We start from the raw sequence: 24,672 nt of genomic DNA, 5'->3' as shown, positions 1-24,672 counted from the left end.
GTTTACTCACAGCGAGCATCGCCGACACAACTCTGGCTGTCGAGGGAGTTATTATATTCCTTTTATTTATTTTCTTTTCGTCTCTTCTGTAGCTAACCGTTACTTTTTCCCCTTCTCCGCTCTCTCTCTTCACACACACACCAGGCAGTCCCGCTACACACATCCCGAATACATTTCCCATCAGGCTTCATCCTTAAAGGGCCATGCCTGTAAGTTAACACAGGGCTTGCAAAATCGCTAGCCCGACGTCCCGGGGCTAGCGATTTTTCCAGTCGGGCTACCAAAATCTATCTCTGCCCTGCCCGTCGGGCTATCATAGGAAGGAAAAATATATGTCAATGCTTTTGCATTCTTTCGTTAATGTAGCTGGGTAACTATGTCATTGGCATCGGTGAGCCACTGTCAATATGTGACATATTGAAATCGTGTTTGAATTTGCTCTTGTTTTTTGCTTTCACTTTGCAAATGTCCAGGTGCCTTCTTTTGGCGCACCAAAGTCACTCGGGTCAGAACATGGGGTGCCACCATCATCCCACTTCTGACACCAATGTGGCGAGCTCAGACAACGAGGAGACGGAGGTGTCGTTTGGTCTTGCTTCCCGTGAGCTAGCCAGGGAGCACAGCCGTTTATTGACATTCTGCAGAAGAACACTGCCGCTAGCTAACTGCTCAGCGCCGGCAACCGCACAGCAACAACAACAACACACAGGGCGCCCTCTGACCCCGGAAGGACACACCGTTGCAGCGAGAGGGCGTCACCCGTCACTATGGCAACATAAACAAAACATAACTGTACAAACAGAACCCCGAACAGCCCTGACCCACTAAAATATGCTGCTGAGAATATAGCCCAGAAGAAGCGTATAGTATAGCTTTTATTTTGGAAAGAGCCATTTCTCTGTAATAAACTCTCTTTTCCAAAGATGAGTGATTCCTCAATCAGATACAGGGCTTGCAAAATCGCTAGCCCGACGTCCCGGAGCTAGCGATTTTTCCAGTTGGGCTACCAAAATCTATCTCTGCCCTGCCCGTCGGGCTATTGTAGGTAGGAAAAATATATGTCAATGCTTTTGCATTCTTTCGGAAATGTAGCTGGGTAACTATGTCATTGGCATCGGTGAGCCACTGTCAATATGTGACATATTGAAATCGCGTTTGAATTTGCCTTGTTTTTTGCTTTCACTTTGCAATCGCGCAAACTGTGTATAGAGAGCGACAGTACTGATTGGTGAGTGATGATAATTTGGGCACCAATTCCTCTGACATCGTCTTATCAATTGTTAGCTTACTACGCAAACATGACAAGTGAAATCTCCCACAGCAAGCTTAAACATATGAGAGGTTGATCGCGCAGAGAATCGCTGACCATTATGTGTGTGTGTGTGTGTGTGCAAAAGCAGCAGGATACATATTTTAGTTCTGCTGAGCCAAATAAGACAGGTCAGGGTGAAGAAGTGACAGCCAAAGAAAAGCTTACCACAAAACGTAAAAGTTATGACAAATCAGACTATAAGGCAAAAAGAAAGTGCAGCTTTCTGGTTTCATGGACAAAAGAATTTCTGTGGCTGCAATATGATGAGCTAAATAACCAGGACTGCACATAAGTGGTCCGCAGGTGTGCATTCGCTGTCAAAAAAACAAACAAAAAAAAAAAACGCGCACAAGATATGAAGTTGCAACGCGTGTTTGCATACATAAGATTTTCTTGACATGGACAGACATTTGTTTAAAACTCTTAAAGATGTCGAAGAAGCTCCTTTAAGCAATTACTTTGGTGTTCCTCCACCTCCAAAGAAATGTCAGAAGGAGTCCGAACCACAAAAGAAGAAAAGTGGTTGCAGGAGGTGAGCTGGCTTCAAACAAATGATGAACGCACAGAGATGTGGTGCGGAATGTGCCGTGAAAATCCCACTCTAGCGGACTAAAACAGTGCTTTTATATGGACGCAAACGCGCGTTGCAACTTCTTATCTGGTGCGCGTCTTTTATTTTGACAGCGAATGCGCACATGCGGACCACTTATGTGCACCCGTGTAAATAACATAATGTTCTGCCGGGTGTGTTGTTGGTTTTCTCTCGATTTCTGAGTCGACAAGCGCCTTTGTTACTGGGACCAGTCATTTTAAGAAAGGCCCCCATTAGAACCCATGAGAAATGCAAGAAATGCATTATTGCTCAGTCTGCAATATCTTTCCCAGAACAAACACCAATTGCAAATAACATACTAAAAATAAACCTGAAAAATCTGTTTAGAACAGCGTACTATGTTGCAAAGAGTGAACTACCACTGGCAAAATTTAGCAGTCTTTGCAAACTTCAAAAAGCAAATGGCCTAGATCTTGGTTCCACTTGTCTCTTACCCGTGACTTCAGCGGAAATTTCAAATTCAGGATCTGACACAGACTGATTCATGTCCTACACAGTTCTTACAAGTTCATAGAAATTTCTGTTCAATTAGAACCAAGTATTTGAGTTGATGATTGTAATTTTTATACAATGTTGTAATTTGTTTTTCAACAATTTTTTGATTAACGTTTTGTTTCCTTTACAATATTATACTTTAATGTATAATATTGTAAAGGAAACAAAACATCAATAAAAAAAATTGCTCTCTTTTTTATTCGGGCTACTTACATTTATTTTGGGCTACCAAAAACTGAAGAGTCCCTGCCCGAAGGGCTACCAGGGAATTTGAAATTTTGAGAGCCCTGAGATATATTTATTTTTTTAATTACTTTTGTTTCAGCAACATTAAATTTAGAAACTGTACTTTTGAGTTAAAATATATATTTATAATTTTAATAAATGACAAATTAAAAAGGCATGAACGATTTTTTTGTATCGAAAAAATATCGAACCGTGACACCAAAGTATCGAACCGAACCGAGAATTTTGTGTATCGTTGCACCCCTAATAAATAAATATATATATATATATATATATATATATATATATATATTAGTAAATTAAAAAAAAAAAAGCAAAAAAAAAAAAGCAGGTAACATGAGAGCTCAGGAAACAAAGGGGGAAACCATGTAGGAGGAAACTGATACCCCGCATGGACCGGTTTTACCTCCGTGATATCTCATCTCATTAGTCTGTAATATACTCAAAAGTGTCCTGTTGTCTCTCTTTCACAGTGCCCCAACCGGACCCCAACACACCCAAGCCAGAGGGCCGTCAGATCATCCCAGTGAAAGGGGAGCCTTTGGGAGTGGTCAGTAACTGGCCTCCAGCCCTGCAGGCAGCGCTGGCTCGCTGGGGAGCCACTCAGGGGAAGAGCCCCGCCCTTACTGCTCTCGACATCACAGGCAAACCACTCTATACACTGACTTATGGTGAGACACAAGATTCAAAGAGAGAAGTATAACGTCATCAAGTCAGTAAAATGATGTCATTTAATGTCATAAATGCTTATTGTGACGACTGAAAGATAACATTATATATGTTTATTATTTTAAAACCTAGTAATAGTAAAAAAAATGTGCAAACTCTTTGACATTATATTTTTCTAAAGGTGCTAACCCCCCCCCCCCCCCCCCAAAAAAATCTACCATCTGTCTGTTAGGGAAGCTGTGGAGTCGCAGTGTGAAGCTGGCGTACACCCTCCTGAACAAACTGGGCACTAAAAACGAGCAAATCCTCAAACCAGGAGACCGAGTAAGAGCTCACACTCAGAAAACACACACTTATTTACAGCAAATGATTATTTTTAACTTGTGTATTTGCAATGAACATTGACTGTATCACAATTTATTGCTGCTGCCTCTGTGGGAGGCAGGATTTTTTTTGTTGTTGTTGAAAATAACATCAAAAAAGACTGTTTTTAGTTTTTCACACACTGCTTCTATGCTGCTTTTATGTCTATTATGTCCTGTTACGTAAAATGACTGATATGGAAGAGGGTTTACTTTATTAAAATGACCACTGGCCCCAGAAAGTGCTTGTTTTAACGTCCAACTAAACTTTCTTGGTAGGTGGCGCTGGTGTACCCCAACAGTGACCCCGGGATGTTCTGGGTGGCATTTTATGGATGCCTCCTTGCTGAAGTTATACCTGTACCTATTGAGGTACCGCTGTCTCGCAAGGTATAAAAACCGTCACAGGAAACTTTCATTTTATGTTTTTATTATGTTCAAAAATCTGAGTGCTTTCTTGTTGTCCTGTTTGTGACGTGTTTAGGATGCAGGTATCAGCCAGGTGGGTTTTCTGCTCGGTAGCTGTGGCGTTGGTCTGGCTCTGACTAGTGAGATCTGCCTGAAAGGCCTACCCAAGACCCCCACGGGCGAAATACTACAATTTAAAGGTCAGCAAGCAAGTTCTGTCCTGAATGTCCTGAATACCTGTTTTGTTTTAAAAAAAGCAACCTTTGTCTAATTCAACACTAATGTCAAAAACATTGGGATGCTTTGTTTTGCAAATTTCAAAAACTCTTATTCACAGTAGAACCTGGAAAACAGACCAAATGTTTTAAATGAGAAAAAGTAACATTTCATAGCGACACGTATCAAAACAGTTAGAACAGGTCTGTGCGTACTGCTGTGTGGCATCCAGTCCATAAACATCTGGAAACTGAGGAACCAGCTGCTGGACCTTTTGGAAGGAAATGTTGTCTGCTCAACAGTCCTGGGTCTTCTTTGTCCTATTTTTTGTTTCATGATGAGCCAAATATTCTCATTTGGTGAACGGTGTGAACTGCAGGCAGGCAGGCCAGTTCAGTACCTCGCCTCTTCTACTATGAAGCTGTTGTAATAGATGCAGTATGTTGTTTAGCATTGTCTCCAGGCCTTCCATGAAGGAGGTGTTTGTCTTAATGGGAGCATATACCTTTCTGCATTGTTGGCACCTTTAAACTTGTGAAAGATACCGTTTCCAAAAAGGCACCAATGCAGCTCTATTCCATCAGAGATGCAGGCTTTTGAACTGAGCATGGAAAACAAGCCAGATAGTCCCTCTTCACTTTAGTCCACATGATGCAGCATCCATGTTTTCCAAAGACAATACACAATTTTCATTCATCTGACCACAGAATAGTTTTACACTTTGCCTCAGTCCATTTTAAAAGCACTTTGGTCCAGGGAAGACAGCACTTTTTTCTTGATCATGTTCACTTACGGCTGCTTCTTTGCACGATAAAGCTTCAAACTGCATTTGTCGATCGCACAGCGAACTGTGTTCACAGACTGTGATTTCTGGAAGTGTCCCTGAGTCCATTCACACTCATGTTACTGACCCAGTTAGTTCAGTTCAGCATAACTTTCTTTTCCATCCTTTTGTTTCTTCCATCTCAACTTTTTCAGACATGTTACAAAATCCATCCAAATATAAAATGATCTAATATTTGTATGCCTGAGTTTAAACATTTGACATGTTTTCTGTGTTATGTGTGAGTTTATATGATTTGCAAATCATTGCATTTTTTTTTTTTTACACATTACTCAGCATCCCATTTTTTAGGGAGAATTGGGGTTTTAATTCAGATCAATTTTGGTGGCTTTTAGAAAACCTGTGAGGTTTTGTTGTTGTTGTTTTTTGTTTTTAAAGAAATTAAATATTTCTCGAAATTGTTGTGTGATGCATATCTTCCCTGTCTCTGTTAGGCTGGCCTCGAATGAAGTGGGTGATAACAGATTCAAAGTACTTGACGAAACCATCCAAAGACTGGCAGCCGCACATTCCCACTGCTAACACTGACCCTGCATACATAGAGGTAACACAGCTGTGCTTATTATTATTTTTACTTTTGTTGCTTCATTCTTAGAGCCTATTCCATCCTGTCAAAGTACCAAAAATATTTTAAAGCATCATTTTAGTCAGGTGTGTTGTGGCTCATCTGTTGCTTCATCTCTTTGTAGTATAAAGCAAATAAGGAGGGCACAGTGGTGGGCGTGGCTGTGTCTAAAGTGGCCATGTTAACCCACTGCCAATCACTGACTCAGGCCTGCAACTACTGTGAGGGTGAGTAGAAGGATAGTGTTTGCATCATCCATTACACAAAGCTTTATTTCGGTTCAGCTCCATATTATTTATATAACAGCAAATCACAACTTGAGTCATGTCTCAGTTTAGATTGTTTAGACATAGCCAACCTCACTTATGTGTTTGTGTCTCTGTTTTAAGGGGAAACTTTGGTGAATGTCTTGGACTTCAAAAAGGACATGGGCTTATGGCATGGAGTTCTCACAGTGAGTGTCATTAGCTGTAGATTTCTAGGTTAGGTTAGGTTGCATATACAGCTAGGTGCATGTACAACGTCTTAATTTGTGTGCACATTATATCTGAACTATAAATTCTCTAGTAAATGTAAAATGTTAAATTACTAATGAAAGATTTCTTGCACAAAATCATCACAAAATGGGTTTCTCACTGTTTGTGTTGTTTGTCAAGTTGGAAGGAAAAAAATCCCTTCCAGTTTTTTTTTTATTTGCAACCTCCAGTAATCAGGTTGTTTGATTGCAGGCTGTAATGAACAGGATACACACGATCAGCGTTCCCTATGCAGTGATGAAAGCCTGTCCTCTCTCCTGGGTGCAGAGGGTCCACATCCATAAAGGTAAATTATCTTTTACTCTGAGACGAAGTGTATTAAAAAATAATTTTATAATTTTATAATACTCCATGTAACTCCTGCTGTTGTGCAGCTCGTGTAGCTCTGGTGAAGTGCCGAGATCTGCACTGGGCCATGATGGCTCATCGGGAGCAGAGAGACATCAGCCTGGCTTCATTACGAATGCTCATTGTTGCTGATGGTGCTAATCCCTGTGAGTATGTCCCGAGCCATCGCTGCTTTGTAAAACTGGGTCTTTTCCAACAAGCCAAATTAGATGTCACACTTTTAAAATTGTACTTTCCAGGGTCAGTGTCTTCCTGCGATGCCTTCCTGAACAAGTTCCAGTCTCATGGGCTGAAGCCTGAGGTGATTTGCCCCTGTGCCACATCTCCAGAGGCCATGACGGTAGCTATACGAAGGTAACTCACTGACCTATATTCACTGCTCTTATTGGGTGTTGTTAAAAATTACAGAAAACTTAAAGACAAAACCAGAAGATTAAAACCAAATTCTTTCTATTCTTTCATGTCTCACACAAGCCACCTTCACAGCTTGTATTTCAGTCCAACTAGACAGAAATTTATATGTGATGTTGTTCATAAGAGGGTAGGCAGATGGCTAACAGATGGAAACATCCATGTTTGATTGTGAACTGTCTACTCGTGTAGATCCGGAGTGCCTGGTGCGCCTCTTCCTGCCCGTGCCATCCTTTCCATGGGTGGCTTGAGCCACGGTGTCATCAGGGTGAACACGGAAGACAAGAACTCCGCTCTGACTGTACAAGATGTGGGGCACGTCATGCCTGGAGGTGAGGGTAGAAGAAAAGCTGCATGATAAACGGCTTTTTGTTTGCATTTGTTTTTTTGATTGTAATTAATTTGCTAAAAAAGAGACCATTACGACCTACACTTAAAAAAAAAAAAAAAACAGTTTTCTATACATATTAGGAGATTACAATATTGACTAACTATAACCACGTGGTTATAGTGTAAAAATGTAATAGGCCTAGTTGCCGCCAGCTCTGAAATCTTTCTGTTTGACCTTTTGCACGTCTCCAAGAAAATGGAGGCAAACAAGCTTGTTCAAAAATATAATCATAAAATTATAATCATATGAGAAAATTAGAAATTCAAATAATTATCTTCTTCTTTTCAACATCCAGATAAAATGTTCCAGTTTTTTGGCAGATGTTTATTTCTAAGACTTCATGACATAAACAGTTGGGTTTTTGAACACTAAAACAGCATTTATTATTTTGGCTATATACCAACACTTGTTCATGTTACAGTTTGTAATGAATATGCAGACTTTAAGCTTTCACTTAGGAGGTCAAACTAAAATATTGTACCAACAACTGCCATTTTTATATATATATATAGTGCCCTGTTTATCTGGGCTCATGTGTAATTGAACAATCTATACGAAAAATTGACTCGGCCTATTCATTAATATTTCCTCATAAATGAATGAGGTCAAAGGTTTGGAAGTGATTCCAAGTGTGGCATTTCATTTTTAAAAGCTTAATCTGTGAACCCACAACATGCACTAAAGGAGCTCTCAGTGGAGGTCAATATCCACCAGAGAACTAGCAGGGACATTAGCACGTTGGCACAATAATGAGGGGGGTAAAAGGATGCACTGTTGTACTTGAACCTGGACTAATTTGGTCAGTGATCATGGGATCCTTTCCATCATAAAGAGAAAAAAAAAAACATTTATCAAACCTCTAGGAGACAGACATGTCATAATCCAAGCCTGTAATAAGCCCCTCATAAGCCTCAGCAGTAGAAAACAAAGATTAGACATTGGAGGCAGTCTGATGCATAAGTGTGCATCTGTGGTTAAGCAGACAAATTTGTACTTTAAGCTAAAATGAAACCCAGGAGTTTCTGAAGGTAAAGAAAGGCAAGACTGAAGGCATAAAGAACCACAAAATATAAAAAACATTTGCAGGCCTGGAAACAAGGAATCCCAAAGGAGGAAACTCATTCTTTGGTGTTATCTGTTTGCTTCCTGACATCGTGCAGCCATTTCCTGCAAAGGATCCTCAGCAAAGTCTTTAAAATGAATATTTTGATGTAACTGTGTTAATTTGTTCATTTATATTTATGACACTCAGATAGGGGACTGAATATAAAAATTGTTAATTGTTAAAACAAGTAATACACTCTTTTATTAAATTTAAGCTGAAAGTCTACACTTTCCCACATTCTGTCAATCCAGTCAATCTTTTTAAACTGCAAAAATAACAGAAAGGATGTAAATCTGAATACATGTACGCAACAAAGAATGAAAGTGGGACTTTTTTTAGTCATACGTCTAAGATAAAATTATCAAGGGAATCATTTTAAATTAGGAAGTCCGTGTTTTCTTAACTTTGCCTTTTTGTTCCTCCAGCTCTGATGTGTATCGTTAAGCCAGATGGACCGCCTCAGTTGTGTAAAACAGATGAAATTGGAGAGATAATTATCAACTCCCGTGCAGGAGGCAACATGTACTACGGCCTGCCTGGACTCACCAAAAACACCTTTGAGGTGCGAAAGCAGAATAACCAACACTCAAACTGCACATGCTGCCACCATCGTTAGTAAGGGACGCAGTTAAAGCTGATTCTGTTTTTGTGTGTTTTGCTGTTCTTTCTTTGCGTCGTCGTGCCCAGGTGATACCGGTTAACGCTAACGGAGTTCCCATTGGAGAGATTCCATTTGTGCGATCTGGACTCCTGGGGTTTGTTGGCCCAGTAAGTAGGACTCTTTCATTAGAGCACTTCTGTGGCAACCTGAAACCATTCGTCTCTCTCACTAACCGTATAACAACCCTGCTGTTGCATCACTTGCTCTGTACAGGGCAGTCTCATCTTCGTGGTGGGGAAGATCGAAGGCCTGCTGATGGTGAGCGGGCGGAGACACAACGCCGACGACTTGGTGGCCACAGCTCTTGCAGTTGAGCCGGTCAAGACTGTGTACCGTGGCAGGTGAGGCAAAACTCTTCTTCATGGATTAAAGAAAATAATCTTAGAGCTCTTTGGTGGGTCAAGTGCAAATCTTATTTATAACTACTGACATCTAGTGGTATAGAGGAAACACAGCAGGCCCCACACTGACAACTGAAGGGATTATTGAAAGATAAAGTATTTCTACTTTCTGTATGCTTTAAACTGCTCATTTGTGTTTGATTTCCACGTCTTCTGGCTAATCTTCAGTGAGTTTGTGTATCCTCGTGTGTGTCAGGATCGCTGTGTTTTCAGTCACGGTGTTCTATGATGAGAGGGTTGTAATTGTGGCAGAGCAGAGGCCCGATGCCAGCGAGGAGGACAGCTTCCAGTGGATGAGCCGGGTGCTTCAGGTAAATTCAGCCACAGCGTTCGAATGGAAGCCTCCATTCAGTGTGTCTACAATATAATCTTCAGTCTTTGGAGTTATCGAAAAATCATTCGACATATAGAACATTACCCAGCAAAGCTAATCTCAGTGCTTGGTTTCATCTGTAGGCTATTGATAGCATCCACCAAGTGGGGCTCTACTGCTTGGCTCTGGTCCCGGCGAACACCTTACCAAAAACGCCGCTGGGTGGCATCCACATTTCTGACACAAAGCAGTTTTTCTTAGAGGGCAATCTCCACCCCTGCAATATCCTAATGTGTCCCCATACCTGTGTCACCAACCTGCCCAAGCCCCGCCAGAAGCAGCCAGGTAGGTCTGTCTGACACAAACTTCTGTTCAACATGACTGAAAATGATCCCCATCAATTTCTTACAAGATTATGCCAAACGAAGCCTCGGTGAGGAGGTTCATAATTTAAACGTATTTAGCATAAATTATTAAATGGAGTCCAGCACAGAGACTGTTTATAGATGTAGTTTGTAGGAAACCTATGGGTCTGCCGTGCAGTCATAAGGATATAGATGCAGTAATCTGCAAATGTCTTAAGTCACCCCTCATTTCTAGGTGTTTTGCTAGGAAACTGCGAAATAAGAGCAGGAACTTATTGAAATGTGCAAACATGCATGGCATCTAAATAAACAGTGATTGTACTATTCTAACAATTCAGTATTTGGTTTGACAACCTTCAGTCTTAAACAGAGTCTGAACTCTCTTAGACAAGCTTTCCTGTCATTTTTGGGGCAGGGCTAGCTCAGTAGGTAGAGTGGTGGCCCCATTATCGGAAGGTCGGGGGTTCGAATCCACTGAACAGCTACACTGAGGTACCCCTGAGCAAGGTACCGTCCCTACACACTGTTCCCCGGTGCCCAATGGCTGCCCACTGCTTCACTTAGTGAATGGGTCAAATGCAGAGAGGAATTTTCCCACGGGGATCAATAAAGTATACATTATTTTTATTATTATTATTATTTTTTAAGTAGTTTTCAGGAATAGTTCTCCGGGCTTCTTGAAGGACATTCAAAGCTCTTCTCTCGATGCTGCCTTTTGTTTGTTTCTGTGTCAAGATGATCTCACACAGCTTTGATAATTTTGAGGTCTGGCCTCCCTGTCTTGTTTTTGCCTCCTACTTTATTTCACTTTATCTCTTTCGGACTGTTTTGTCTTGTAGTTGGTGTCGGTCCTGCATCTGTCATGGTGGGAAACCTGGTGGCAGGAAAGAGGATTGCCCAGGCTGCAGGGAGAGACCTCGGTCTGATTGAAGATCAGGATCTGGTCCGAAAGGTACTAGAACTATGAGCACCGAACTCCGAATCTGATAACCCAAGCTTCGATCAAACTGCCGGCAGAAATGGCCATAAAATGTTCATCTTCTCATCCTCTTTGGCACTGGTTGAAATGCTCTGGTGTCTACTGCACATTAATTGGAATCTGCAATAAATGAAAATGTGAATGGATGAATGTATGCAAGAACTATATCAGAATTTTGCACTGATTCTTGCAGTGTGACCGTACCCTTTTTAACCTAACTCCTGTTTTTCACAAGAGCTAAATGCAAGTCTTTCAGAAGCTGCAGGCACCCTGTGCATGTAATTAACAGCATTGCTCAGCAAAGTGTGTTAAAATAGGAAACACTGAAACATTTCAGCTGCCACTGTAACAATGGCTCTACCTCAGCCAGAGCTCAGTTTTATAGAAAAATCTGGACTCTTCTTTCTCTCTTCTCTCGTCACTCTCTGGATGTAGCTCTGTATGTGGCCCACCGTAATGGTAAGAATCACGACCCTCTCTGGCATGTTCCCCACCCTCGTTTATTCTGGTCATGCTCGAATCTGTATTGTATTGTGGTTTTAGTTTGTGTGCTTTCGTTCAGTTCTGACGTAAGCAAGAATTTGCATGGGTTTTTAACTTTTTGGTATTTCAGAAAATAAGCACCTTCCATGAATGTCACCCTTTATTTTTATTGCTGATGTACCTTTCACATCCTAAGTTAGGGTTCATTACTATAAGAGCTATATTGGCTTAGTGTGCTATTAATTCTTGTTCAGATCATTTATACCAGACAGCTCTCAGACAGCACACTCAGTGTAAGCATCGCTTTGTTTATTTTAAATTTAGACCCTAATAAATTCTTTTTTTCAACACCACCCTTCCTGTATTTACCCCCAGTGGCTGGGTTTGTAATATTTTATACACTTAAACAAAAAAACCCTCAGTTTACAGTGTGTAATTATGTTTCTTATTTAATAACAGCATCAGTATTTGACAGAGGCGCTACAGTGGAGGGCACAGACAGACCCAGACCACGTTCTCTACATTCTTCTTAACGCCAAGGTACCAAACTGATCTGTCCATACACTGCAAAATGCCGTACATCATCTATGTGATTGACAAAAACAATACATAGTAACCTTACTGTCACCTGTCCTTCAGGGTGTGACAGTGGGGACAGCGACCTGTGTCCAGCTTCATAAGCGAGCTGAGAAGATAGCTGCAGCGCTCACTGAGAAAGGCAGCATCAACACAGGAGAGAATGTAGTGCTGCTCTATCCTCCTGGTGGGTTCTACCTCCGGCTCCATGTCTAAGCGTTCCTTCCGTCATCATTGTTATGAAATGATTTTCCTCTGTTTGTTTTCCCTCAGGGATCGATTTGATTGCTGCTTTTTACGGCTGTCTCTATGCTGGATGTGTTCCTGTAAACGTCAGGCCTCCGCACCCTCAGAACCTGGCAGCCACGCTGCCTACTGTCCGCATGATCATTGACGTAAGTGCATGTGGTTACATGCATTTATGCCTGTCCTTTCATTTAATCCTAAGCAGGATCTCATTCGTGTAGATATTAGGACTAAAAAAAACACGTCCATACACTGGATTACTTCTACTTATGCTTTCACCAAAAATAACTCTGCAACTACTTGGCGCCTCTCTGCGCTTCATTAGATTTTAACAGATCTCTATGGCATCCAGTTTCCTGAAATAATTTCCATTTACAAGCTACATTGATTCCGAGAGCAAATTATGCTCATGAAGTGGGTCCAGTTACAGTGTCCATCGTAGTTTCCACTTTTTAACTGTAATCGACCCGCTGATGGAATGTGCTGCTCACAATTTTACAACAAAAATGATTCTGACTGTTGTGTTGTTCACGCTCCCATTCAAATGTGTTTTGTTACCAGGTCAGTAAAGCTGCGTGCATCCTTACGACACAAAACCTCATGAGGACTCTGCGCTCCAAAGAGGCAGCTGCCTCTGTTAATGTTAAAACCTGGCCAACAATCATTGACACAGGTAGTAAATACTCTTAGTATGTTAATCAAGCCTGAACATATCTGAGTACTGCATGATGCTCTGGTTACAAGCCATGGGCTAAATCAGGCCCCCCCTTGTGGTGCCAGTTGGTATGATTGAGACGTTCCAGCTATTTTTAATGTTTTATAAACACCGTCAAGTATTTGCAACTCAGATGTAAGTATGCAGTTAGTATTCAGTTATTAATCCTTGTATCAAAGAATTATGAATAATAAGTCAGTAATGTGAAAGTCAGGCATTCTAAAGAAAGATGATTCACTGTCCTCACAGTTCATTCATTTTGGTAAATATTCTGGTAAATATAAAAGTTTGTTTATTATAAACTATCGTATTTATCAGAAGGTTGATCAAAATTAATCAAAAATTAAAGGTTAATGACTCTTTGTTTTTATTAGTAGCTTCATAGTATGGTGGTTTACACATTTGCCTAACAAGGAACTTGGTCTCCGGAGGTTACACAAATCCTTTTTGGGGTTGTGTCCACTGTAAAGGCATCCGATGCAAAAGCAAACGTGTGTAGCTGCCCACTGCAGTGCCCCATTGTGACTGAGGGAGCTGCTTTTATAACAGTTTGCTGTCATTTTGCTATGCTATAGTTTTCAATGGTCCATCAACGTGATTTTTAAATAAATCAGCCGTGAAAGCTGTAAATAAGCAAACACGCCGAAAAGAAAATGAGAAAATAAAACACTTTTTTCCCCTGTTCAGTTTTAACATATGACAAAACTTTAAATCCTGCAGTTTCTTGTTATTTACATACACACTCCAAATTAAGTACACGTTGTTCACAGCGCTTGACTTTCTCATGTGTCAGATTCAAAGCAGGAACATGGTTCATTAGTTGTGGGTCGCAGTCGAGGCAGCGTAGATGAAGTTGGCGTCGGTTATTGTGGACTGTTTGAATCTGCAACACTGAGACACTAAAACAGGAAGCTGGACATTTCACTGCTTTCTACAATTGTTATCCAAGTTGCTCAGTGGGTAGATTTGTGAATAGACACCTGTTTGGTGAACTTTGAGTTAGTTGTTGCTTGCTGGATCCTATTCTATATCATTGCTCAATATTATCTTAAGTTTACTTTGTGCACAGCGCTGTAAAACCCGCATTATTGGTGTTTGCAGATGACCTTCCTCGCCGCCGGCCTCCACAGATCTATAAGCCGCCCACAGCAGAGATGATAGCTTATCTGGATTTCAGCGTGTCCACAACAGGCATGCTCACTGGAGTCAAGGTGAGACACGTGACTTTTTATATGACTCCTCTACTGACTGGGGCTTTTACAGGATGGATTTTGCCACATGAAAAAGACTGTAAAAACACTGAGTTCTGTCACGGCGCTATTTTAAACCAAATATTGGCATCAATTCTGTGGTCGTTTTTTAATTTCGTGTTGGCTGTATCTTAAACTTGTTAATGACTGTCTGGTACACTGTCTCATACATTACAGCAGTAGTAGAGTAGTATTAAAACACCAGCAGGAATCAGCAGGGTGTCGTTTTTCTTGTTGTAATCCAGTACAGTCACAGATGCACATACCTGGAGCATGTCTTCATTTTTAAAAAGTGAAAGCGTGTAAGGAACAGTTTCTGGTTATATATGAGTGGCAGATATCTATGGAAGACTTTACTTTGTTTTATAAAACATACACAAAATTAATTCTTTATCTTTTCTTGTCTTTTGTCAGATCTCTCATGCAGCAGTCAGCGCACTTTGCCGCTCTATAAAGCTTCAGTGTGAGCTGTACTCCTCTCGCCAAATAGCCATCTGTCTGGATCCTTATTGTGGTCTGGGCTTCGTCTTGTGGTGCCTCGCCAGGTACGGTAAAACATCAGCTACAATATTTCATGGTTATTTACAAAGGTATCACTTTCCCCACTTTTTCACCTACATGTTTTGTCTCACAGTGTCTACTCAGGTCACCAGTCAATCCTGATTCCTCCGTTCGAGCTGGAGACCAGCTTGTCTCTGTGGCTAAGCACGCTCAGTCAGTACCGTATCAGAGACACCTTCTGCTCCTACTCTGTCATGGAGCTCTGCACTAAGGGATTGGGTACTCAGACAGATTTACTCAAGGTTAGGACTCGACATGCAGGAAGAGAAACAATACAGCTATTTTTAAAATAAAACATCATGGGTTTGATCATTTGCATGTTTGTTTAAGGCCCGTGGTGTGAACCTGTCGTGTGTGCGGAGCTGTGTGGTGATAGCAGAGGAACGCCCTCGTCTTGCCCTCACACACTCCTTCTCCAAACTGTTTAAGGATGTCGGGCTGTCGTCCAGAGCTGTCAGCACTGCTTTTGGTTCCAGAGTTAACCTGGCCATCTGCCTGCAGGTACACCAACCAGCAGGACGTCGCTGTTGATCATAGATCAAATGAGAAAGAAGTGGGACCTCTTTAAACCTGTTCTTTTATATATGTGTGTGTTTCAGGGCACCACTGGTCCTGATCCCTGTACGGTGTATGTGGACATGAAGTCCCTGCGCCATGACAGGTGAGAACAGTCAAGTTAGTTAAAGTAAACTTGCTAGTATTTAGTAAAAGCTTACTTTACACTTTTTTTTTCTAGCTAAATGGGATTTATTGGACGCGATCAATATAAAAAATAATATCACGTCTGGGGGGGTTTTCTGAAAAAACAATAAAAACAATAACACAGTGAGGTTCTGGCTAAAACCTCACTGGCATCAGAAACTTCTCTGTGCAGGAAAATCCCTGACATGGTCCAATTCGCAAAGATTAATTAGAACTTTGAATATTTATAAATGCGCTGCCTGTGTTTTTGGCAGAGTGAGGCTGGTGGAGAGAGGAGCACCTCAGAGTCTTCCTCTAATGGAGTCTGGCAAGGTGAAACTCATTATGCGCTGTCCTGTGTGGGTTTTTTTCTCAATTTTTGAGAGGTTTAATGAAAAGCATGTCAGAGTTGTATTTAGTGTCTTTGTTTCTCTGTCATTTTTAGATACTGCCAGGTGTTCGGGTGATCATAGTGAATCCAGAGACCCGAGGCCCACTTGGCGATTCTCATCTAGGAGAGGTTAACCACAGCACACACGCATATCGAGACCACACCTGAAGCTAGAGAAGATTTTCTCTGAAAGTTACAGATGTTTCTTTCTCTTAGATCTGGGTAAACAGCCCTCACAGTGCCAGTGGCTACTACACCATATACGGAGAGGAAAGTCTTCAGGCTGATCACTTCAACACCAAGCTCAGCTTCGGAGACCCGCACACTTTATGGGCCAGAACTGGATACCTGGGTTTTGTGAAGAGGACCGAGCTACTGGATGCAAGCGGGGGTAAATAGACCACAACTGAGCTAAAACCTGGACTCAGAAATATTGATGGAATAGTGCTGATAAGTTTAATGTAACAAGGTTTGCAGATTTAAACCTGATAAAGCATAAACTTAAACAAACTTTATGAAACTAAAGTAACCTCGATCCTACAGTAACCAATTACAAATTTTGCTGTAATGTGACTGAATTTGTTTGGGGGGGTGTTGCTTATATTGTTTGCATTTCTGTGCTCAGATCGGCATGATGCTCTGTTTGTGGTGGGCTCACTGGATGAGACATTGGAGCTACGAGGCTTGCGCTACCATCCTATTGACATTGAAACGTCAGTGTCACGGGCTCACCGAAGTATTGCTGAGAGGTGCGAATGCATGCACACACACCGACACACACTTTAATGTTTTTAACAATGTAGGAGTAGATAATAACTGCACATAAATAACCTGAGCTTAATATATAATAATATCCTATAGTATTTATTAAAAATAAAAGGGCAGCTCGTTCTCTTTCTTTTGGCAGGACTTTAGATATATAACAAATTTTGGGGTTAACTTGAGAAAAAAGGCAGTTGGAAAGGTCAAATGTATCATAATACTACAGTGGAGCAAAAAAGTATTTAGTCAGCCACCGATTGTGCAAGTTCCCCCACTTAAAATGATGACAGAGGTCAGTAATTTGCACCAGAGGTACACTTCAACTGTGAGAGACAGAATGTGAAAAAAAAATCCATGAATTCACATGGTAGGATTTGTAAAGAATTTATTCGTAAATTAGGGTGGAAAATAAGTATTTGGTCACCTCAAACAAGGAAAATCTCTGGCTCTCACAGACCTGTAACGTCTTCTGTAAGAAGCTTTTCTGTCCCCCACTCGTTACCTGTATGAATGGCACCTGTTTGAACTCATCATCTGTATAAAAGACACCTGTCCACAGCCTCAAACAGTCAGACTCCAAACTCCGCCATGGCCAAGACCAAAGAGCTTTCGAAGGACACCAGGAAAAGTATTGTAGACCTGCACCAGACTGGGAAGAGTGAATCTACAATAGGCAAGCAGCTTGGTGTGAAAAACCAACTGTGGGAGCAATCATCAGAAAATGGAAGACATACAAGACCACTGATAATCTCCCTCGATCTGGGGCTCCACGCAAGATCTCATCCCGTGGGGTCAAAATGATCATGAGAACGGTGAGCAAAGATCCCAGAACCACACGGGGGGACCTGGTGAATGACCTGCAGAGAGCTGGGACCAAAGTAACAAAGGTCACCATCAGTAACACACTACAACGGCAGGGAATCAAATCCCGCAGTGCCAGACGTGTTCCGCTGCTGAAGCCAGTGCATGTCCAGGCCCGTCTGAAGTTTGCCAGAGAGCACATGGATGATACAGCAGAGGATTGGGAGAATGTCATGTGGTCAGATGAAACCAAAGTAGAACTTTTTGGTATAAACTCAACTCGTCGTGTTTGGAGGAAGAAGAATACTGAGTTGCATCCCAAGAACACCATACCTACTGTGAAGCATGGGGGTGGAAACATCATGCTATGGGGCTGTTTTTCTGCCAAGGGGACAGGACGACTGATCCGTGTTAAGGACAGAATGAATGGGGCCATGTATCGTGAGATTTTGAGCCAAAACCTCCTTCCATCAGTGAGAACTTTGAAGATGAAACGAGGCTGGGTCTTCCAACATGACAATGATCCAAAACACACCGCCCGGGCAACAAAGGAGTGGCTCCGTAAGAAGCATTTGAAAGTCCTGGAGTGGCCTAGCCAGTCTCCAGACCTCAACCCCATAGAAAATCTGTGGCGGGAGTTGAAAGTCCGTGTTGCTCGGCGACAGCCCCAAAACATCACTGCTCTCGAGAAGATCTGCATGGAGGAATGGGCCAAAATACCAGCTACTGTGTGTGCAAACCTGGTAAAGACCTATAGTAAACGTTTGACCTCTGTTATTGCCAACAAAGGTTATGTTACAAAGTATTGAGTTGTATTTTTGTTATTGACCAAATACTTATTTTCCACCCTGATTTACGAATAAATTCTTTACAAATCCTACCATGTGGATTCATGGATTTTTTTTTCACATTCTGCCTCTCACAGTTGAAGTGTACCTCTGGTGCAAATTACTGACCTCTGTCATCATTTTAGGTGGGGGAACTTGCACAATCGGTGGCTGACTAAATACTTTTTTGCCCCACTGTATATTGTGATATTTAAAAACCCCATGTAACAGTATCATTTCTGAAACGTTGTCAACACAATTAAAGGCAGTACAATTACAAACATAGTTTTAAGGATAAAAGACATGTTATGAACATGTTCCTATATGCTGTTAATGCAAACAAAGTCAATATAGCATTAATATCATTTTGACCTACAGAGGAATCGATGGACTTTGAAGGATAAGTCAGAGGTCACGTATGAAGTCATATTTGAAGTGTTTAAACAGTACTTTCTGTATCTTGACAAAACATACCACACCTCTGAGATTCCTGTCAATTCTCGGCCAACAAATCATTAACTTGACCTTGAACAACTTCATGGATTTAAGCCAGATTTTAATGGATCATTAACATGACCCTACAAAGTTTTATCAGAATTCATTCAAAATGTTTCCAGCTATTGTGTTTACAGACAGAAAGACACACAGAAACGCTGCCAAAAACATAACCTCCTTGGCGTGAGTAAAAAGCCTGGCTGGTACTAATAAGGATAGAAATATAAACCTTGCAGATAATCATTGAAAATATTATGTCTACATTCATTTAGAAATCAGCTGTTTTTGTTGTTGTTTATGGGAGAAAGAAATACAAGAAGTGATGAACTAATTTCAAAGGAGGAGCAACTGAGAAAATAACCTCACTTTTTTCATTTGTGAAAACAGAATTAATAAAAAGAGCAGCAGCATGGGTTCTTCCCAGTTTCTTATTATTGCTAAACCTTGAAAACATGAAGGTAAAAGCAGTAAAATTGGGCCTTTGTGTATAAATTTTGGAACCCCACTGCCCTATGGGTGGCTGTAGCTCAGGTGGCAGAGCAGGTCAGCCACTAATCAGAAGGTCGGTGGTTTGATCCCAGGCTGCATCCTGGCTGCATGCCAAATATCCTTGGGCAAGATACTAACCCCGTGTTTGCCTACTGGTGGTGGTCAGAGGGCCCGGTGGCGCCTGTGTCCGGCAGCCTCGCCTCTGTCAGTGCGCCCCAGGGCAGCTGTGGCTACAATGTAGCTTCTATCGCCAGTGTGTGAATGTGTGTGTGAATGGGTGGATGACTGAATGTAGTGTAAAGCGCTTTGGGGTCCTATGGACTAGAAAAGCGCTATACAAATGCAGGCCATTTACCATTTAACAAAAGATTACATTTTAGGCTGTCATCACAACGTAATATCCGATTAGTTTTTATTATTCCTCATCGTGACACTGCTGTTAAGTGCCTCGTCCTTGTGCCTCACAGTGCTGTGTTTACGTGGACCAACCTGCTGGTGGTGGTGTCGGAGCTGTGTGGTTCAGAGCAGGATGCGTTGGACCTGGTGCCTCTGATAACCAACGTGGTGCTGGAGGAGCACCACCTCATTGTGGGTGTGGTGGTCATCGTTGACCCCGGTGTCATTCCGATCAACTCCAGGGGAGAAAAGCAACGCATGCACCTTCGTGACTCTTTCCTCGCTGACCAGCTGGATCCTATCTATGTTGCTTACAACATGTGAGCACTTGTGGTGGTGTTCTGGGATTTAAAAAAAATAATAATAATTTTTTAGCCATTATCCCGCCATCTGGCTACTGGCTTGGTTGAGGTGTAAGGCAAAAGCATGAACCACATATACTGACACCTAGCCCTGTGTGACACCAGCATATCTTGGCCACATGCATGTCTGTGATTGGATCTGTGATGCTTGGAGTTGTTCACTGTGTTTTTGTTTTTTTTGTTTTTTTTCAATATATAGAATTTTGGGGAAGAGGTAACATGTGCATGTCGCACATTGGAAGCAAAAAAAGAAAAAGTCCCTGCTGCTCCTATTCTTTTCTTTTTTTGTTCTGCAGAAGGGACGGAACAACACATACAACAGGCCGTTACCACAAAAACCTTCCCTTTTGTGTCTACGCACCGCAACTGCACTTCAATCTGCAACTTGAAATATTTTTACATTTCAGACGCACACAAACGCATCTGCTGAGCCCTCGTCATTTATCACTAATACAGATGAATAAGAGGGCAAACTGTGAAAATAACAGCAAGTCTGTGGACATTACTTAAAATGCTTTTTTTTCCCTTAATAATGAAGCCAAATAGATTTTCCTGCCCTAATATATTTCTTGCCTTATAAAACTTTCAAACAGCCATACATTCCTAACTTAATTTTTAAGACTTTACCCTGAACGGCTGTTGATTCTCCTTTGGGTCTGAATAGTAGTTGAAATCCTGGTAGATATCCAAAGGGATCAAAGCAAAAGATGAAAGAGGCCGTATTCTGTACTGTACTTACGAGGGCCTCCTTTTATTTTAGATACTGTACGTAACTGTATAGATATTTTTAATTGTAAAAATGTATAGATGCTTACTCAGCTCTCTCGGTTGATGGTTTGTAGATAAAGAACCCAACAGGGAGATTACAACAGTAGCAGAAAGAAGATTGTAAATACAGTTTAACAGTTTCGAAGTGGTACACTAGCTATGTAATGGAGGATAAAGGTAAATAACTTTAAAGCATTATTAGTCAGGATGAATTTAACATTGCACTTTCACAAAAAAAATCTCTATTTTATTATAACAATGAGGCATTATAAATGGTTCAGGAGCATGTGTGTGATGAATCTTGGCTGAGGACTTTTGAGGTGTCAGTGGGAGGACTATTGCTGGTAATGCCAGGAAACTTTCTATCAGCCGCTGCGGGGGGGGTGGGGGTGTCTACGGAGAAGGCTAAAAACAATATTATGACTGTTTTCAGGCTACCAGGTTATTTTGTAAGAAAAAGCAGGCCCCACAAGTGTTCATATATAATCCATTACCATCATACTTGCAAAAGAGCCATGCCCCTCTAAGTTTACTTTACACAATAGAGCAAGTATGTAAAAGTTCAGCCCGTTTCTCCCCTCACCGCTAGAAGGTTCATTCAAACTGTGTTTTGTCTTTGTGCAACTTTGTAAATAGTTAACTCTGAATGGCAAAAGCAATGCTGTTAGTACCATCATTATGTATCTGGATTATTTTCTGTGTTCAGTCACTGGATTTTTAGAAGCACTTGTGAGAGAGAGCTTAGCCAGATTTAAAACATCTTTGGTTGATAATGAAAGGTAATGCAGAAAAATGGGTAAAAAAAATAAATAAAAAGCAGCTAGATATATTTGCAAACTGTAGTTGGATTCCTGCGAACTCGTGCTTCTCCTTGTGCTCCTCAGAGAAGTAAAAGTTTGTTTGTTTTGGATCATACTGTTTCAGTGATGAACCTTGAATATCAACATGTATATAGTAATTGTTTTTTTGGGGGGTTTTTTGTTCTGTTTGGACTTTTGCTGTAGTTTTATTATAACATTCAGTCATGCCAAACATTTTAGAAACAACTTTAACATAACTGGGAATGATAATCATTTAATGACTGCACTTTGCACTGGTGGTACTTAACAGCAGGTTTCTAATGTGTGAACTTTATCCCCGTTCAATGTTACATTAAGTATGTAATGTAATTTTACAGCTTGATACTTGTTTTTGCCTAGTTTCAAATCCCCCCCCCCCCCCCCACACACACACACACATATATATATATATATATATATTAAAAAAACGAATAGCTCTTCATCTTAGCTTTAACACTGCATCCTACAGTTGCAGCAGAATGTTTGCATGACTCAGCCAAGCACAAGAAGGAATTGTCTTGAGGCACATCTTGTCTTGAGGCACAAATGTGGGGGAGGGAGGGGATTTAAATATGTTTGAAACTGTATATTCAGGGAACAAAACTCCTAGGACAGGGATGGACCAGCTGGTCCCGTGGTGCAATCTGTGAAGAGTACCCATAAAATGTAGACATTTGTCAAAATGAGGCGTCACAAACCTAATAAGCATACAGAGGGGTAACTGACAACCAGTGTCCATCTACCATCAACCTGCTTCACTGGGAAGTCTACAAGGGCTTCTTCTGGTTTCCACTCTTTTTTTCTCCGTCAGAGTTCTTACACACTATGCAATCCCGACGACGGTGTAATTTCTTTTCAAAGCTTGCACAGTCTGGTGAAATAAACATGATGCTTATACATTTTGTAATTACTAAGAACGGAGGACTGAACAAATTTAATCAGTAGTGTACTTAAGACTGTATTCATCTCTTGAGTTGTTCTGTCAATGTTTTGTGTATGCACACTTTAGTATGTTGTATTTTAATTATTTGGTGAAATCTAAACTTGCTCCAAGAAGGTGTGATCCACTGATTAATCTTTATTGCTACAGAGGTGTTTCAACTTGTATAGTTAAAAAAAATAATACTAAGGTGGTACACTTTCCCATTTTCTCACTTATTTTCTATTTTGGTTTGTTGTACTTTGTTTTATACTTTATGTATAAGTAATGCAGAATAAAAAGAACCATTTAATCATTTCAAGTGTCTGGATATTCTTGAGCTTACTAATGAATACTGTTATTACTCTAAATATCTTACACTCTTTGAATTATTGTACACACTGCATCCCCACAGACTGTGGTCAAAAAGGGATGGACATGATCAGTGACTCGCGTAGGCTGTGGTGTTTAAACGATGCTCAGCTGGGGCCCCAAATGTTCCAAGAAAAGATCCCCCACATCATTACTGCACCACCACCAGCTGGAACTGTTGATATAACAGGATGGATTTATGTTTCCAGCCAGATTTTGACCCTGCCATCCGAATGTTGAAATCGAAACTTAGCAGACCAGGAAACCTTTTTCCAATTTTAGTGAGCCCATGTGAATTTTAGCCTTGACAAACCTGGCACCCGATGAGGTCTTCTGCTGCTGTAGCCCATCTACTTCAAAGGTAGATGTCTTGTATTTCTGCATAGTTTGGTTGTAACAAGTTGTTATTTGAATTATCGTCTTTTCCTATCGGGAGAAGCAATTTGGCCTCTGGCATCAAAAGCACATTTTCACATAGAGACCTGCTGCTCACTGGATATTTTCTCTTTCTCCAATCATTTTCAGTAAACTCTATTGATGCCTGTGTGGGGAAAATCCCAATACATCAGTAGTTACTGAAACTCTCAGATCACTCTGGCACCAGCAAGGATACCATGTTCAAAGTTACATTAAATCCCCCTTCTTAGGGGACAACTGCTCTTGCAAGTTGTCTTGACCATTTCCACATGCCTAAATACATTGACGCGCTACCATGGGAATGGGTGATTTTTTAAATTTTTATTTTTGTTAAGGAGCTGCTGAATGGGAGCACATAACAAAGTGTAAGTTAAGTGTAAGTGCTTCATTTACAGTAACTTCTACCTACTCCACACTATATGCAGTAGAAGTCTTGATTCTCTCTGAAAGGATGTGAAAACAACTCAACACCTTTTTTCTGTGAAAAATTACATAAGTCACTCACTTAGACACACTGTAGGTTTACAGAGCTGCAGTCTTATCTTTTCTGCACTGCCATATTTTCAGCAGGCACACCTGCACACAGACATTTAGTGAGTGTATTTCTATAGGATACATCTTTTGAACCTATTACAGAATAACCTGGGTCATATTCTCAAGTAACAGGCTCTGCAGTTCTACCAATAATTTTGCACATGTTTTGTAAGGTCACAATGACCTTGACCATAATCACCATAACTAGTTCATGCCTGTGTCAGTTTGTGTCAAATCTGAAAAAAATTGCCTCATGGAGTTTGAGATTTACATTTGCACAGCTGTCACTGACTCCGAGCTGAAAACATATCAGTCTTTTAAAAGATATGCAACAAGCATGAACATAACTTTTAGCAAATGGGTCAAACCATTGATGCGACTTCAGAGGGGATTTTTTTTTACTGGTACTGAGATTTTTTTCACCCCTAACCCCCTCCCTGAACCTGGTTCAGCCTGAGGTTTATTCCTGTTAAAAAGGAGTTCTTTCTTCCCACTTTGGCCAAGCGGGTTGTTTGATTGCTGGATTTTTCTCCATTTTCTGTAGGGTC

The 24,672-nt window shown here is 41.0% G+C and overlaps 1 protein-coding gene across 4 annotated transcripts in view; it reads left to right on the top strand.

Annotated features, from left to right (window-relative positions):
• The window catches only part of dip2bb (DIP2 acetate--CoA ligase B (putative)b), a 51,456-nt gene extending 28,337 nt beyond the window's left edge, over window positions 1-23,119 (top strand). For 2 of the 4 annotated variants that reach the window (XM_085273864.1, XM_085273863.1), the window contains 32 exons: window positions 3,140-3,337; window positions 3,568-3,659; window positions 3,977-4,087; window positions 4,182-4,305; window positions 5,600-5,709; window positions 5,855-5,957; window positions 6,120-6,184; window positions 6,459-6,552; window positions 6,641-6,760; window positions 6,854-6,968; window positions 7,218-7,357; window positions 8,947-9,083; window positions 9,209-9,289; window positions 9,396-9,523; window positions 9,780-9,894; window positions 10,040-10,241; window positions 11,101-11,213; window positions 11,676-11,699; window positions 12,183-12,263; window positions 12,363-12,486; window positions 12,573-12,694; window positions 13,107-13,218; window positions 14,362-14,471; window positions 14,925-15,055; window positions 15,145-15,313; window positions 15,402-15,572; window positions 15,671-15,732; window positions 16,028-16,085; window positions 16,198-16,272; window positions 16,360-16,534; window positions 16,769-16,892; window positions 19,985-23,119. In XM_085273864.1, coding sequence (XP_085129990.1) covers window positions 3,140-3,337; window positions 3,568-3,659; window positions 3,977-4,087; window positions 4,182-4,305; window positions 5,600-5,709; window positions 5,855-5,957; window positions 6,120-6,184; window positions 6,459-6,552; window positions 6,641-6,760; window positions 6,854-6,968; window positions 7,218-7,357; window positions 8,947-9,083; window positions 9,209-9,289; window positions 9,396-9,523; window positions 9,780-9,894; window positions 10,040-10,241; window positions 11,101-11,213; window positions 11,676-11,699; window positions 12,183-12,263; window positions 12,363-12,486; window positions 12,573-12,694; window positions 13,107-13,218; window positions 14,362-14,471; window positions 14,925-15,055; window positions 15,145-15,313; window positions 15,402-15,572; window positions 15,671-15,732; window positions 16,028-16,085; window positions 16,198-16,272; window positions 16,360-16,534; window positions 16,769-16,892; window positions 19,985-20,237 — 3,839 coding nt within the window. In that variant the 3' untranslated portion in view covers window positions 20,238-23,119. The remainder of the gene's footprint in view (window positions 1-3,139; window positions 3,338-3,567; window positions 3,660-3,976; window positions 4,088-4,181; window positions 4,306-5,599; window positions 5,710-5,854; window positions 5,958-6,119; window positions 6,185-6,458; window positions 6,553-6,640; window positions 6,761-6,853; window positions 6,969-7,217; window positions 7,358-8,946; window positions 9,084-9,208; window positions 9,290-9,395; window positions 9,524-9,779; window positions 9,895-10,039; window positions 10,242-11,100; window positions 11,214-11,675; window positions 11,700-12,182; window positions 12,264-12,362; window positions 12,487-12,572; window positions 12,695-13,106; window positions 13,219-14,361; window positions 14,472-14,924; window positions 15,056-15,144; window positions 15,314-15,401; window positions 15,573-15,670; window positions 15,733-16,027; window positions 16,086-16,197; window positions 16,273-16,359; window positions 16,535-16,768; window positions 16,893-19,984) is intronic. The other 2 variants (XM_085273866.1, XM_085273865.1) reach the window with 1 other exon arrangement.
• Window positions 23,120-24,672: the final 1,553 nt, after the last annotated feature.

Source organism: Mchenga conophoros, linkage group LG5, assembly GCF_057382185.1.
Source record: "Mchenga conophoros isolate Kocher_MC1m ecotype Shallow Benthic linkage group LG5, M_conophoros_male_GT1.1, whole genome shotgun sequence".
NCBI classification, from domain to species: Eukaryota; Metazoa; Chordata; class Actinopteri; order Cichliformes; family Cichlidae; genus Mchenga; species Mchenga conophoros.
This window is presented reverse-complemented; position numbering and strand designations above follow the sequence as displayed.